Source organism: Microcaecilia unicolor, chromosome 11, assembly GCF_901765095.1.
Source record: "Microcaecilia unicolor chromosome 11, aMicUni1.1, whole genome shotgun sequence".
NCBI classification, from domain to species: Eukaryota; Metazoa; Chordata; class Amphibia; order Gymnophiona; family Siphonopidae; genus Microcaecilia; species Microcaecilia unicolor.
Genome location: NC_044041.1, coordinates 160,902,679 through 160,920,069, shown reverse-complemented (window position 1 = coordinate 160,920,069; position 17,391 = coordinate 160,902,679). Strand labels below are relative to the sequence as shown.

At 44.1% G+C, this 17,391-nt stretch overlaps 1 protein-coding gene across 1 annotated transcript in view; it reads left to right on the top strand.

Annotated features, from left to right (window-relative positions):
- LOC115480996 (DNA (cytosine-5)-methyltransferase 1-like) overlaps positions 1 to 17,391 on the top strand; it is a 44,205-nt gene that overhangs the window by 11,626 nt on the left and 15,188 nt on the right. The window contains exons 2-3 of the mRNA XM_030219978.1: positions 10,123 to 10,736; positions 10,872 to 11,221. Coding sequence (XP_030075838.1) covers positions 10,123 to 10,736; positions 10,872 to 11,221 — 964 coding nt within the window. The remainder of the gene's footprint in view (positions 1 to 10,122; positions 10,737 to 10,871; positions 11,222 to 17,391) is intronic.

Here is a 17,391-nt window from a genome sequence, read left to right as displayed (position 1 = left end):
TGTTGTAGAGAGGTCCCACCTCCAGTCTGGTAGCCCCTGTGCTACCTTGGAGGAGGAAGGTCTCCTAGAAGGAGAGCATCACCCTGGTGAAGTAGGAAGTACTCCTGTAGCCAGGACCTGCCCACCAGGGGATGTACTATCCTCTCACACCGAGGATATGTCTCCAAGTGCTGCCTGGGAGGGAAGGGTTAGGACAGCTGTTGTAGTTGGTGATTCGATCATTAGATATAGATAGCTGGGTGGCTGGTGGACATGAGGATTGCCTGGTCACTTGCCTGCCTGGTGCGAAGGTGGTGGACCTCATATGTCACCTAGATAGGATTTTAGATAGTGCTGAGGAGGAGCTGGCTGTCTTGGTACATGTGGGTACCAATGACATAGGAGAATGTGGGAGAGAGGTTCTGGAAGCCAAATTTAGGCTCTTAGGTAGAAAGCTCAGGACCCAAGAGACAAGCAGAGCTCCGGAGTCTCAATGCGTGGATGAAACGATGGTGCAGGGAGGAGGGATTTAGATTTGTTAGGAACTGGGCAACATTCTGGGGAAGGGGGAGCCTATTCTGAAAGGATGGGCTTCACCTTAACCAGGGTGGGACTGGGCTGCTGGCATCTGCATTTAAAAAAGAGATAGAGCAGCTTTTAAACCTGAAATGGGGGGGGGGGGGGGGGGGGAGAAGACCAACAGTCGCTCAAAATTGCATGGTTCGGGCTAAGGTATCTTTCAAAGATATTTCCAAAAACAGGGAAGATAGGGTATCCTGATAGATTGCAAAAGAGACCATAGTAGATCAGGTTTCCTTAAATAAAAATAAAAATCAGACAAAAGATTGCAAATTAATACTGTCAAGTACTGAGCATGATGTAAATAGGAACAAACAACATAGTTTGAAATGTCTATATGCGAATGCCAGGAGCCTAAGAAATAAGATGGGAGAGTTAGAATAGATTGCACTAAATGATATAATAGGCATCTCTGAGACCTGGTGAAAGGAGGATAACCAGTGGGACACTGTCATAGCGGGGTACAAATTATATCGTAGTGACAGGGTGGATCGAATTGGTGGAGGGGTAACATTGTATATTAAAGAGAGCCTTGAATCAAATAGATTGAAAGTTCTGCAGGAAACAAAACACTTCTTGGAATCACCGTGGATTGAAATTCCATGTGTAAAGGGGAAAAGGATAGTGATAGGAGTGTACTACTGTCTGCCTGGCCAGGATGAGCAGACGGATGCAGAAATGTTAAAGGAAATTTGGGATGCAAACAAACTGAGCAACACAATAATAATGGGTGATTTCAATTACCCCGATACTGACTGGGTAAATGTAACATCGGGGCACGCTAGGAAGGTAAAATTCCTTGATAAAATCAAGGACTGCTTTATGAAGCAGCTGGTACAGGAACTGACGAGAGAAGGAAAAATTCTAGACCTAGTCCTTAGTGGAACGCATGATCTGGTGCGGGAGGTAATGGTGCTGGGGCCGCTTGATAACAGTGATCATAATATGATCGGATTTGATATTAGCTTTGAAGTATACATAGGAAATCAAATACATTAGTGTTTAACTTTAAAAAAGGAGACTATGATAAAATGAGAAGAACGGTGGAAAAAAAATAAAAGAGGAGCGGCTGCGAGTGTCAAAAATTTACATCAGGCATGGATGCTGTTCAAAAACACCATCCTGGAAGCCCAAGCCAAATATATTCCACTTATTAAAAAAGGAGGATGAAAGACCAAACGACAGCCAGCATGGTTAAAAAGTGAGGTGAAGGAAGTTATTAGAGCTAAAAGAAAATCCTTCAGAAAATGGAAGAAGGAACTGACTGAAAATAATAAGAAACAGCATAAGGAATGTCAAGTCAAATGCAAAGCGCTGATAAGGAAGGCTAAGAGGAACTTCGAAAAAAAGATTGCGTTGGAGGCAAAAACACATAGTAAAATTTTTTAGGTATATTAAAAGCAGGAAGCCGGCAAAAGAATCAGTTGGACCGCTAGATGACCGAGGAGTTAAAAGGGGCGATCAGGGAAATACAAAGCCGTAGTGGAGAGATTAAATGAATTTTTTGCTTCGGTCTTCACCAAGGAAGATTTGGGTGGGATACCAGTGCCAGAAATGGAATTCGAAGCTGACGAGTCGGAGAAACTTAATGAATTCTCTGTAAACCTGGAGGATGTAATGGGACAGTTCTACAAACTGAAGAGTAGCAAATCTCCTGGACCGGATGGTATTCATCCCAGAGTACTGATAGAACTGAAAAATGAACTTGCTAGGCTATTAGTATGACCCTTGGGAAGGCCTAGAATGTGCAAGTTATTCCAGCGGCTGACTGAATGTGATCCATAATTTTATTTTGATGCTGAAGACCATGGACTTTATTTTCTAATTACAATATTTGACCATCCAGTAGGCCTTGTTGCTCACTGAAGCCTGGGCACTTAGATTCACCAGATCATTTTTGAGATCCAGAACCTGCTAAGTACAAACTTGAATTATTAGTTTGATCTGGCTCAGTTCAGCGAGAACTGGCTCCTTCAGCTCTGACAGTTCCTGCGGTGTGGCCATCTTGATCGGCAACGGTAGTTCTTGCTTAGGATGCTTGGCACTGCCGGCAGGAGGAAAGACCGTGTCAATCTTCTTATCCTTTGGAGCTGACATTATATCAGCACCAGTTAACCACTTTAGGAGATGGAAATTGTAACTAAATCCACTAGGGGAGCAAGTGAATCAACAAATGTGCAGGAGCTCCTTCCTAGGCGTCCATGCCAATGCCATACCAAACCAGAAGTCTCCACAGAGGCATGTTTTTCCAGGGGAAATACAGATGTATTTTCAAAAATGTCCTAAAAAAAAAATACAAGGGATTATTGAGGATAGTTTAATAGTACAACTTCAAAATAGTCCTCTAAAAATGAGTATATGTCAAATTTCTTAGCAGATCCAACTTACTTTAATCTTATTAAAAGTGAGAGGAAAAGCCTCAACTGACTCCTTTTTAGCTTTACAGCCGATCACTTTCAGGAGTTCATGCAGTCATCATTGGCTGAAAATTCTCTGAACAATCTTTATTCTACTAGGTAAATAGTTCATATAAATATTTTACTTAACTTTTAGAATATATCAATTCTTCATCTCAACTTGTCCAGATTCCACAGCCAACAATGGCTAAAGTCTCGCAACCTTCATCAGGATCTGTGAAATAAACGTTGTCAGACTGAAAAGTATACAAAAAACTGTACAGAAAAATCACAACTTTTTGCTCTACTTAAAAGTCTTATGACATAAACATACTCAAATACCTGACTCCACACTGTGGCTGTACAGCACGGCTTCTTGCACTATCTAGTCATAGGAAAATGGCGCCCATATATACAATGACATCAGATGCCCTCAGTAATAAATGGCCAAATACAAGCTTTTACCAAGAAGGCTTTTTTGGATTCTAAAACAATTGAGATGCATTAGACATTGCTTTTAACAGAGTAACTAGGATTTATATGGACTATTTACCTAGTAGAATAAAGATTGTTGAGAGGTTTTTCAGCCAATGATGACTGCATGAACTCTTGAAAGTGATTGGCTGTGAAGCTAAAAAGGAGTCAGTGGAGGCTTTTCCTCTCACTTTTAATAAGATTGAAGTAAGTTGGATATGCTAAGAAGTTTGACATATACTCATTTGTATAGGTTTATTTTGAAGTTGTACGTTTCAAAAATGTCCCCATCAGTATTTATACTTTATCCGAAGCATGCGTTAAGTGCAAAATAACTGCTTTTTGGTCCTGGGGTTTAGAGCAGTGAGCAAGGGGGCAAATGTGCTTTCTCTCTGTGTTCTTAAAACCCCCCTTGGAAAGGTAAACATTTGAGGTTTGGAATTAAGTTCCTTGTACCAAATCTAGCAGTAACACATTTAAGTTGTAAAAGTGGCACTTACGTGTATAAATATCTTCAGGGTGCATAACTGCAAGGGGGCATCCATGAGATCGGAGCATGGGAGAGGCTTGTCTCTAACTTACGGACACAACTTATACAATATCAAAAGTTAAGTGCATAGCTTGCCACACTTAGGCACACCTACTAAGAACTGTCATTGATATGGCATAAGCGGGTGCTCCAAACTGTAGGCACCTCAATGCCAACTTAATCTCATTCCTAATGGTTATAAAATACTAGATCTATTTAGAGAAAAAAAAAAGAGAGAGAGGAGGTGTAGCAATAATCTACAGTGATACCTTGGTTTTCGTTGATAATCCATCCGAAAACAATCAATGAAAACCGAAACAGACGAAAACCGAGGCAATTATTTCCATAAGAATCAATGTAAATCCAATTAATTCGTTCTAGACACTCCAAAATACATACCAAAACCACATTTTATAGAGAATAAATATAGTCCCATGATGGAGCTAAAGGGAAAGGGTTAACTTATTAGTAAGGGAAACACATAACAGGGAAAATGAGATTTGAGCACATTTGATTTTATCTTGCGTGCGTTGCATTAGACGCGCGGAGTGATGCTCTCACAACAAGAAACAACGCCACAATGATCAGGAGAACGTGTGGATCGCCCTTTGTTTTCACAAAATTAGCAGTGAAAACCGAGGCAACCAATGAAATCGAGACAAATTTTTCACTGAAAAAAATCAACGAAAACCGAAACCGATGATAACCGAAAATGAAAACCGAGGTTTCATTGTATAAGGCTTTCTTTACAATGCAAGTTAAAGGTACTTTTCAATCATCTGATTTAGAAATCTTATCCTGTACAGAGAACTGGACAGCAGGATATGGGGTTCCTCAGAAGTCCCCTTTATCACCTATACAATTTAATGTAATGATGTCTTCTCTGGGATTTATTTTATCAGCAAGGGGCATCTGCTCCCTTAGCTATGAGACGACATTCTAATATATCTTCCCTTTAATGAAAGAAGAGAACTTGTTCTGTTAAGTATTCAATTAGCAGAAAAATGAGCAAATGATTATCGATTAAAGCTGAAGACAAAACTACATTTCTGCTATTAGGATCACCCTACAATCTCGATTTAAATTGGCAAATAACAGATGAAAATAAATTGATTAAATTGGAGCCTTATTTTAAAATTCTGAGAGTAGTGGTTGACAAATAAAAACTTCTACCAAGACGTTTTTTTGGGATTCTAAAAAAATTGAGATACATTAGACATTGCTTTCAACAGGATAACTTTAGATTAACAGTACAGTCTCTACTTTTATCACAGATTGACTACTGTGTATAATACTGTATGTGGGATGTGGTGCTCAAGCCCTGTGGGACCTGTTTACTAAGCTGCGTAAGCATCTACGTGCACCCAATGTGCGCCAAAATGGAGTTACCGCCCGGCTACCGCGTGGCTCTTGCAGTAATTTCATTTTTGGTGTGCGTCCAATACGCATGTGCGAAAAATAATTTTTATTTTTGGATGCGCGCCAAATGGTATTTGACGCGCGTAGGTCATTATCACCCAGTTACCACGTGAGACTTTACCACTAGGTCAATGGCTGGCGGTAAGGTCTCAGACCCAAAATGGATGCGTGGGAATTTTCATTTTGCCGCACGTCCATTTTCAGCAAAAATTTTTAAAAGGCAATTTTTGCAGGTGCACTGAAAAATGATTCTGCGCGTACCCAAAACACGTGCCTACACTACCGCAGGCCATTTTCAGTGCACCTTATTAAAAGGACCCCTAAAGAAGTTATAAACATTACAAAATACAACAGCAAGGCTTATATTTTCAGTGTCCAAATTTGAAAGGGTTACTCCACTGTTTGCCAGTAGAAGCTAGAACATTTTTTAAACTATGTACTTTGATTTTTTTTTCCTATTATTCATAGTGAAGTACCAGATTATATGAACAATTTAAATTTTATTTCCAAATCATAATAGATTGAACACAGCCAGGCTTTATCCTAACCCAGCACATGTTAAGTATAAAACCATTTTTAAGAACACATTTCAACTTATGGCAGCTAAATGGTGGAACCAGCTACTCTTTAAAAACTCAGGAAATTGACATTCTATGGACTATTTCAGAATCGCTTAATTCCTTCTTATAAACTAAGGGGATCTTTTACTAAGGTGTGTGCACCTTAGTAAAAAAAAAAACCCCTTAAATTTGTAATGTCTAATAAGTGGTTACTTTGTTTGAATTATCTCTGTATATTCCTGGGTATGCCCAGCCTCTTCATATTGTGACCCATATTGAATCTCTAAATTGGAAGCTTGTGGGAAATAAGAAATGATAGTATTCTCTATTTGAAAACCATCTTAATTGATATTTGCATGTCAAAGAGAGGGCATATAAATATTTATTTATAAAAATAATGGCATCTTGGCATCCAGATGCCATTGCAGCATCAAGGTGCCTATATTGTGGTTCCCAGTGGCTTATACTGTACATGTAGCACATCAAGTGAAGCCACTCTTTTTGTACCCATGTTATTTCATTAAAATCACTGTTCCAACTGTACATATAATTCTGAACATCCTTATATGTATTTTGAAAAAAGCTCCACGTTTGGCGAGCCTTTTGTCAAATACACAGGAAATTCTGAATGTCTTGACCTTTTTCTGACCTATAAATGTGGTAAAGGTGGTTAGCTCAGCAGGGTTTTAAAAAGGTTTGGCTGGCTTCCTAAAGGAAAGGTCCATAGACCATTATTAAACTGACTCGGGGAAAATCCACTGATTATTTCTGGGATAAGCAGCATAAAATATATTAAACTTTTTAGGGATCTTGCCAGGTATTTGTGACCTGCATTGGCCACTGTTGGAAATAGGATGCTGGGCTTGATGGATCTTTGGTCTGTCCCAGTGTGGCAATACTTATGTACTTATATCCTGTGCTAAATGGGCCTTTATGCTGTTACTATGCCTCTTCCCACGCACTATCACATTATGCTACCAAGAGCAGCCATCAGGTGTCAGCAGAGTCACATACAAGCCAGTGTAAGCCTCAACCAAAAGCAGTTTTTATTTCTATATTACAATTTATTACCAGCCTTTATGAAGACTTCCCCCAAGGCAACGTAGAGCATATTAAATCACAACAAATAAACGTGAGCGCTGAAATACACAAACCTTACAAATAATAAATATGTAATGGATAATGCAAACTGCATCTATATTCATGCATGATAGAAAAGGCAAAGGAAAGACACAGTGACCCATAATATATGCAGTCCTTTCAAATTAGGATCTATACTAGATGGCCTAAATCAGTGCTTCACAAACTTTTATCCAATAGTAATTAATAATGGAGGAGTAGCCTAGCAGTTAGGTTCAAATCCCACTGCTATTCTTTGTGATCTTGGGCAAGTCACTTTACCCTCCGTTGCCTCAGGAACAAAGATTAGGTCATCAGCCCTCCAAGATGGGGAAATACCTAGAGTACTTGAATGCAACTCATCTTCAGCTGCTACTGAAAAAGGCACAAGTAAAATCCAAATAAATAAAACAAGAAAGCAGAACTCCACATCCCCCTTCTTCCCACACTCACAGCAATAGTAGCCTGAGCCTGTGAGTCAGTGTGCACCCAGGGGTCCTCCTGGTCCTCTGCATGGATTTCCAGTCTAACAGGAAGTGAACAGAGGAGGAGACATGGGTGAAGCTTCTAAATCTGGCTCACAGGCACATTACTGGTCACATGTCTCATGGGAGATGAATGAGTCCTATTTCGGTGACTTCATCCATTGATTTTTGTGACCCTGTTGGCAGTCATGATCCACAGTTTGGTAGTCATTGGCCTAACTCATCTAGTGGTTCCCAAACTGTGGGTCAGGAACCCAAGAGGGGTCACATACCTAGTAGATGAGGTCACGGATACAGGGTTGCTACTCTCCCTTCCTCTGGCCCTCAGTAAGACAGTTAGCATAAGGACCTGTGAGTTCATAAATGATGAATGTTCACAAGCACTGCCCCTCCTCTGTTTCCTTTTAAACAAAACCTATTCAGAGTGCTGGAGTCTAGGAGTCCTGTGCTCACTGCTGCTACAGCGTTCATGATTTAGGACAACAAAAGGAGAAGAAAGTGGAAGAGATGGCAAGGAGAGAGAGACTGCTATTGTTTTCCTCATTATCTAGGATTACGTAACTTTTAAGTGTTTTTTTCTTAATTCTTTTTTTTTAATTAACATTTCAAATATATATCCAAAGGCAAAGCCATATAGGAAACAAATATTCAATAAGGAAATTGTTACCAAAAAACAGAAGAAAATATAAACAGGAATATAATCCACAAATGAGGGATGCAATAATACAAAACCATTGGAGAATGGTAATAATGGGGAGGGAAAGAGGATGAGATTTCATGTACTGCTTTTCTGTGGTTACAATGAAAGCAGTTTACCGTACTTATTACATACAGGTACTTATTTTGTACTTGGGGCAATGTAGGATTAAGTGATTTGCTCAGAGTCACAACAAGCTGCAGTGGAAATTGAACACAGTTCCCTGAATCCAGTTCCCCAGGATCACAGGCCACTGTACTACCCATTAAGAAGAATGGCCTGGCAGTAGTGCAATGGCCTAAGAACAGGGGAACTGGGCTTGATTTCCACTACAGCTCCTTATAACTCTGGGCAAGTTACCTAACCTTCCATTGCCGCAGGTAAGCTCTGGGATCTGAGAACTTGAATTTTGAATCCACAGAATTTCAGCTTTATTTTGATTCAGCTGCAAGTTTGCTGCTTGCAGCCTGTTCTTGAACAGTGATAAGGCAGGAGGTTAGTTCAGCACCCTTGCCAGCTTATTTTCGAAAGAGAAAGATGCCCATATTTCAAACCAAATCGGGAGATGGGCGTCTTTCTCCCATGTGCGACCAAATCGGTATAATCGAAAGCCGATTTTGGTCGTCTTCAACTGCACTCCGTCGCAGGAACGAACAAAGTTGACGGGGGCGTGTCGGAGGCGTGGTGAAGGCAGGACTGGGGTGTGGTTATCGGCCGAGGAGAGATGGGCGTCTTTAGCTGATAATTGAAACAAGAAGGGCGTTTTGGACGAGAATTTGGTCCCTTTATTTGAGCCCTTTTTTATCAGGTCCAAGTCCCAAAAAGTGCCCCAACTGACCAGATGACCACCAGAGGATCCCCCAGTGGTCACTAACCCCCTCCCACCAAAAAAAACCCACTTTAAAAACTTTTTTTTCCAGCCTCTATGCCAGCCTCAAATGCCATACCCACCTCCATGACAGCAGAATGTGTTCTATCCTGTGACAGCCTTTCCCTGGTTCTGATGTGGCTCTTGGATGAGTGTGACACCTTTTCTGTTATGCGCACTGCAGAGTCACATCAGCAATGCATTGTGGTGGGTGTAGGGTATTGGGCTTCATGATTCCAGTAGCTTGTGTTAAATGCTCACAATGTTGGTAGTTGGTAGGCTGTACTCCCATGGTGCTTTTCCCCCTGTGTGTGCCCTGTTTTGTTTCCGGTAGTCCATGAGGTAGTGGCCATTTTTGTAACACAGTTTTAGATCCCTTTCATGTGTTAGCCACATTACAGAACTTAGTTCTTCCCAGTGTGTTTTTTCTAGCGAAAAAGGTGCCAGTACTCAAATGCCAGGCCACCCTTCAGGGGTTGGGGTGATCACTGAGGGACCCACCCCACAATAGCCAGGCCCCCTGCAATCAGTCACAGAATCTATGACAAGGCAGAATTGGTGTGTAGCACAGATGCCCGGTATAAGAGGCTTGGGGAGGCTAAGCCTCCCCAGCCGCAAGCCCCTGATGCACCGTTTATCCCTCGCACTCCCTCCCTGCAGTGCAGTCCCTATCCCTCTCACTCCCTCCAATGTGATTTAGATCGCCCATCGCTGCCGGTAGCAGCACACCAACCTTATTACAGCTTGCTTCGGGGCTTCTCAGCCTGACGGCATGACGTGCCCCGCCTCCTCTGACCAGTCTTCCTTATGATACGTCCAGCCGTCGTGGAAGCAGGAAGGCTGGTCAGAGGAGGCGGGGCACGTCATGCCGTCAGGCCGAGAAGCCCCAAAGCAAGCTGTAAGGTTGGCATGCCGCAGTCCCTATAATTTGATCAGCTCGCGACGCCACCGCTACTGACAGGCTCTCTGCTCTCTCTCATTCCCCCCCCCCCCCGATGCACCGTTTATCCCTCGCAGTCCCTCCCTGCAGTCCCTCGTGCGCATGGGCTACCAGTGCACGTTTGGTGTGCTGCAGGCTGGGCAGTATGGAGTAGCTCAGACGAGGAGAAGAGCCATTATTCTGGCAGCAGCTCCAAGAGAGAAGCTGCCCATGTTCCCTGAGCCACTGCATGTCTTTGCACCTCAGGCCTGTCAGCTCAGTGTGGTAGTAGATAACAAGAAGTTTGTCAGCAACATTGTGAGACTAAACTCCAGTCTGTTCCGAACCATCACCATGTCAGACCTGCCGGAGATTAGGAATGGGGCTTCTGCCCTCAAGATTTCCTACAATGGGGAACCTCAGTCCTGCTTCCAGAGGCAAATCAGAGGTTCTCAGTACCAGCCCATTCTTAGGGACCACATCTGCAAGGATATGAGTGCGCTGATAGCTGCTCGCATGAGGTATGTTCCTCTGGCTCCTGGCTCAGACTGGCGCGACTTGCCAAACATAGAGGTGCGGCTCTCAGATGGTACAACCACCAGGAAACTAAGGTATACACACCACCAGAAGAAGAATGGGCGCAGTAGCACCGGTGTGCTCAGAGGCGTCTGCTCCTGTGCAGAAGGTAAACCATGTGACCCAGCACATAGGAGCCAACTTTTCAAAATTATTGGGGGTGCTAAGCCCAATGAAAATAACCCCTCATTGGACACACACAAGGAATTTTCTCAATATTAGGGGTGCTCAAGCACCCACAGCACCCACAGAGTCAGCTCCAATGACCCAGCAGACAGACAGTTTAACACCCTTATCCCCTGGTGCCTGCCCCACATCGGTAACAGACACAACCACTGGGCAGGCTTGTATGGGAGACTAGAGTGGGTAGGCTTCTTCAGTACCACCGCCACCAATCCAGAGCCTATGGGCAAACAGAGTCGTGTTCTTCATCTAGAGCAGCATCGTGTGGTCAGCGTACGTGAGTGTGCCCGGTCCCAGGGTTTTCCTGATACCTACAGATTGTTTGAAAATATTCTCGATAAGCATAGACAGGTTGGCAATGCATTACCACCTCCTTTAGCTAAAGCTATTGGACTGGAGCTGAAATTGTGTCTTCTTGCAAAGCTGAGAGAAGATGCAGCAGGAAATGCGCCGTCCACAGCTTTTGCCTCGATTTTCTCTCCTCTCATGCCATTTTCGATCCGCTTCAATCCGGCTTTCGCCCCCTGCACTCAACAGAAACGGCACTATCTAAAGTCTGCAATGACCTACTCCTCGCCAAATCCAAAGGCCACTACTCCATCCTCATCCTCCTCGACCTATCCGCCGCCTTTGACACTGTCAATCATAACTTACTTCTTGACACTCTGTCCTCCTTTGGATTCCAGGGCTCTGTCTTCTCCTGGTTCTCCTCTTATCTCTCCCATCGTACCTTCAGAGTACACTCTCAGGGTTCGTCCTCCTCCCCTATCCCACTCTCTGTCGGAGTCCCCCAGGGATCTGTCCTTGGACCCCTCCTTTTCTCAATCTACACCTCTTCCCTGGGCTCCCTGATTTCATCTCATGGCTTCCACTACCATCTCTATGCTGACGACACCCAGCTTTATCTCTCCACACCAGACATCACTGCGGAAACCCAGGCCAAAGTATCGGCCTGCTTATCTGACATTGCTGCATGGATGTCCAATCGCCACCTGAAACTGAACATGGCCAAGACCAAACTTCTTGTCTTCCCACCCAAACCCACTTCTCCTCTCCCTCCACTATTTCAGTTGATAACACCCTCATCGTCCCCGTCTCATCTGCCCGCAACCTCGGTGTCATCTTCGACTCCTCCCTGTCCTTCTCTGCACATATCCAGCAGATAGCCAAGACCTGTCACTTCTTCCTCTATAACATTAGCAAAATTCGCCCTTTCCTCTCTGAGCACACCACCCGTACTCTCATCCACTCTCTCATTAACTCTCGCCTTGACTACTGCAACCTACTCCTCACTGGCCTCCCACTTAGCCATCTATCCCCCCTTCAGTCCATTCAGAACTCGGCTGCACGTCTTATCTTCTGCCTGGACTGATATACTCATATCACCCCTCTCCTCAAGTCACTTCACTGGCTTCCGATCAGGTACCGCATACAGTTCAAGCTTCTCCTACTAACCTACAAATGCACTCGATCTGCAGCTCCTCCTTACCTCTCTACCCTCATCTCCCCTTACGTTCCTACCCGTAACCTCCGCTCTCTAGACAAATCCCTCCTTTCAGTACCCTTCTCCACCACCGCCAACTCCAGGCTCCGCCCTTTCTGCCTCGCCTCACCTCAAGCATGGAAAAAACTCCCTGAGCACATACGCCAAGCCCCCTCCCTGCCCATCTTCAAATCACTGCTCAAAGCCCACCTCTTCAATGTTGCCTTTGGCACCTAACCACCACACCTATACTCAGAAATCTAGACTACACCAACTTGACATTTTGTCCTTTAGATTGTAAGCTCATCTGAGCAGGGACCGTCCTTCTTTGTTAAATTGTACAGCGCTGCATAACCCTAGTAGTGCTCTAGAAATGTTAAGTAGTAGTAGTAGCATTCCGGGGGGGGGGGAAGGAACGAGGGAGCGGGATAAACACTGCATTTGGGAGGGAAAGAGGGAGAGGGATAGATATTGCAATGGGGGGAGAAGCAAGGGAGAATTGCTGGACATGGGTGGATGGAGGGGAGGGCAGGGGAGACAGGAGAAGTGCTGGAGATGGATGGAGGAGAGGGCAGGGGAGAATGGAGAGTTGCTGGACATGGATGGATGGAGGGGAGGGCAGAGGAGAGGAGGATTGCTGGACATGGATGGATGAATGGGGGCAGGGGAGAGAGTAAATTTGCTGGGTATGGATGGATGGAGGAGAGGGAAGGGAAGAATGGAGAGTTGTTGGACATGGATGGAATGGAGGGCAGGGAAGAAAGGAGAAATGTTGGACAAGGATGGAGGGAAGGAAAGAAAGGAAAGATGCACACGGATGGAGTGGAAGGGAGAGAGGAGAAATGCTGGACATGGAGGGAAGACAGAGGAAGTATATGCACAAGGATGGAGGGGAGTGGAGTGAGGAGAAATGCTGGATATGGATGGAGGGAAAATTTGCTGAATTTAAGGGCTGGATTAGAACACTTTGAGGGCAGATGTTGAAAATGGAGAAAGGATAGGGACAGGGCTACAGATGGTAGACAGGACGCATAAGGACACAGAAGGATGGTCGACATGGTGAGAGAAAAAATATCAAATGGAAAGAAGACACTGCATAAAACAGAAGACACTGGGACCAAAGCTAATAGAAAAACTAAATGCTCAGACAGCAAAGGTAGAAAACATTTTTTTTAATTCAGAATTTATTAATTGGAATATGCCAGCTTTTGGAAATATGCATCTGTGATATTTTGCATGCAGTTTTCAATTTTTCTTGTATTGCTGCATGCTGAGTCTGGCTTCTTGAGGTAACTTTCCAGTTCAGTATTTTGCCTTCATATCTGTTGTGTCATGTGTTTTTCATGTGTGATCAAGATGCAGTATTCTGCTAGCGTGTAGTATTTGCAGCCCTTTTTGTTTTGTTTTTTGTTTCACTAGGTTGTGTACTGGTGTTTTAGAGCCAGGTGTAATTATAGTGCTGCCTTTCCACACATATGGTTGTAGCTCGTCCTGTCCTTGGAATTAGTGCTGTTATGGTTTGGTAAGGTTATACAGAAGCAACAAGTCCTAGAGGCCTGCGTGTATGCAGGTCCCTGGAGCACTTTTAGTGGGTACCGCAGTGCACTTCAGGCAGGCGGACCCAGGCCCATCCCCCCTACCTGTAACACTTGTGCTGGTAAATGGGAGGCCTCCAAAACCCACTGTACCCACATGTAGGTGTCCCATTCACCCCTAAGAGCTATGGTAGTGTTGTACATTTGTGGGTAGTGGGTTTTGGGGGAGGGGGTTGGGGGCTCGGCACCCGTGGTAAGGGAGCTATGCATGTGGGAGCGTTTTCTGAAGTCCACCGCACTGACCTCTAGGGTGTCCAGTTGGTGTCCTGACATGTCAGGGGGGCGAGTGTACTACGAATCCTGGCCCCTCCCATGACCAAATGGCTTGGATTAGGGCGTTTTTGAGCTGGGCGTTTTTATTTTCCATTATCGCTAAAAAAACAAATGCCCAGCTCACAAACAACTAATCCATGGCATTTTGGTCCGTAAAACCATATTTTCGAAACGAAAGATGGATGCCCATTTTTTTCGAAAATACGGTCTGTCCCACCTCTTCACGTACCCGTTCTCAGACATAGATGCCCATGGAGATGGGCGTTAGCGCTTGATTATGCCCCTCTTGGTCTCCCTGGATTCCATGTCCTTGTGAGCATTTCCCATTCCCTGTGAAACCGCCATAGGAGACAGTAGATCAGAATACTTGCAATGGCAGAACTGTCAGCATTGGCAGCAGTTTTACTACTTTTACCTAGTTACTTCTGGTGCTTGCAATTAAAAGTGGCAGAGAGACCTAAATGAAGATTCCTCAGTAAACCAAATGAAACAGCAAAACCTGTAACAGAATTTTGCAATTGCAAACCTTGTCACAAACAGTGGATTATCTCATCTTAAAATTTGGTGTTCAGGGAATATAGCCTATGAGAACAGTAGAGTTGCCTGTGCTTATTGAACTGATTACTAGTCTCTAGCCAAACAGAATAGTGATGAATTCAGTCACTTTAAAGCAGAGATGAAGCTGAAACTGGTTGCAGTTCTTGGTAAATAGACTGCTCATCATCCCATGGGAAATTTTACTTTGGCATGACAGTCCACTGGATTGATAGTTAAGACTGAAGAGTTTCCATACATACGACATTCTTGCATCAGTTCTTGAAGATATTCAGAGTTTGCCATCAGATGAAAAATAGTTAGGACAACAGATGATGATTTCAACTTTGTGAAAGCCTTATCTTTAATTATCACTACTGCTACTACAACCTATAGAAATGATAAGTATTAGTAGTTGGCCAGCATGACAATGATAAAGATGAAGATGCAAGTGATGAATTAGCACTACTATTAATTCAGACGATAGCAAACAATGATGATGATAAAGCATTCTTTGCTTTAAGGAAGTCAAGTGTTTCAGAGATTCTCTTGATCAATACCTGCAGACCCAGTTAAAAGGCATCAGTAATATTGTGGCCTGGCCCATAGGAGCCGACTTTTTAAAATGATTGGGGGTGCTGAATTTTTTTTTTTTTTTTTTACAGGTGGTGCATTCCCCTCTCCCCCGTTCCAGGGCCACCCCCCCCCCGCCCCTCCATCCCTCCGTCCAAATTTTAAAAGCCATCTTCTTACCTCGTCGGGGTGTTATGGCGGCAGCTGCATGCAGTGAAAAGCGTGCAGGCTCGCGCTTCAGCCTTTTCTCATCTGTCTCTCAGCTGTGGTCCCGCCCTCATTTCCTGTTTCCGCAAGGGCGGGACCAGAGCTGAGAGACAGACGAGGGAAGGCTGAAGCGCGAGCCTGCATGCTTTTCATTGCGTGCAGCTGCCGCCGTAACACACCGATGAGGTAAGAAGATGGCTTTTAAAATTTGGACGGATGGAGGGATGGGGAGGCCCTGGGACGGAGGGGTTGGAGGGGCTGGGGGGGCCCTGGAACTCGGAGGGAGGGAGGGACAGACAGACGGCCCTAGAACCCGGAGGGAGGGAGGGACTTTTAAAATTCTGGGCTCGAAGGGAACTTCTGGTCAGCGAAATAGTGGGGTGCTCGAGCACCCACAGCACCCATGGAGTCGGCACCTATGCCCTGGCCTGATTTGAAGGAACATCAGACTGAAGAATCCACTTCCTGATAATGCAGTTTGTCACGCTCTGCATCTGCTTGACCGTGCTCACCTCTGTCCAATCCAGGTGCACAACACCACTCTGGGTTTTCTATAGAACTTTTTACCAACTCAAAAATTATAGCAACTAATAAATGGGGAGTTTTTCCTTCCCTTTTATTCTGGAACAGCCTTATTGCTATCCACAGCTCAGTTCATAGAGACTGCCAGCTTACAGTCTAGACTTATCAAAGGGAGCTAGAAAAAAACCCTTTCTTCTGGCAGAAGCAAAGTCCTCAGCTACACAACCCCTCCTCAAAGTCAAAGCAGTTTTTTAAAGAAAGTTCATTCAATTTAATTATCCTCTTTCAGACTCAAGCTTGGGGACCCCCCCCCCCCCTTGACATACTCAAGCTTGGGGGGACCCCCCCCCCCCCCCCCTTGACATACCAGCAACTAAATCTCTGGTATCCATTCCTGGGTCAAACTTGAGTCCAGGGACACACTTCTATTATATTCCAAACAAGTTCAGTTGCTCCCATTAAGCTTCTTCTCCATGTATTGAATCAAATTAACCACTAAGGTTGCTAGCATTCCCTTAGAATTCCCACTCTTTACCTTGGCTAGGGCAGAGGTGTCCATAGGCTCCAGTTCAGTCTCTCCCTCTACCCTTTGAACCTCTGAAATCCCTTCTGTGGGCAGTCACTCCATCAGAACTACCTCTCCTCTACTCTCCTGCAGCTGATAATCGTTACCATAAGCTGGCCTGGAAAGATGATGCATCCCACCCTTGGGAACTTGGGATTTGTAGTCAGGCTTATCACCATTAAAAGAGTCTTTTGACCACCTCCCAAGATCCTGGGAATCATAGTGTGGACCACCTTCTCTAAAGGAGTCAGGTGATCTACCCCGGGGAAGCTGGGAGTTGTAGTCCCTCAAATGTTCCTGAAGATGTCTGCCCCTCCCACTCCTCCTCCCAGAGTCTCTTCCTCTAGGTCTATCCCAGGGAAGCTGGGATTTGTAGTCCCCTACTTGTTCTGATGAATATCTGTCTTTCCATGGCCTTACCACCATGTCTTCCCCTCCACCTTTTAGCTGGGGTGGATTAATGACTCACAAGCGCGCTCACATAAGTGACAGTCATTTTCAAAATTCAATTTTTCTAAAAGCGAAGTAGATTGAATTGTACAGCAATAAAATTGTTGGGACAAAAATGATAACGATAGTTGCATTCACTGTAGTTACGGTACTTTTACTTTTTCCTCAAAAAGTATTACATTAAGCTGTAGCTTTTATACTTTTACTTAAGTACATTTTTTAATGTGCTCCTCATTGTATTTTTACTTTTACTTAAGTATTAAAATATACATTTATTTTTGCTTTTACTTAAGTACTTTGACCTCGTACTTTGAACAACACTGAACATCACAGAAACAGAGAAAAAAATAGGGGCTGATATTCAGAGTAGTTCAAGTGGGCAAAAGAGGCTCCTGTCCTCTTAAAC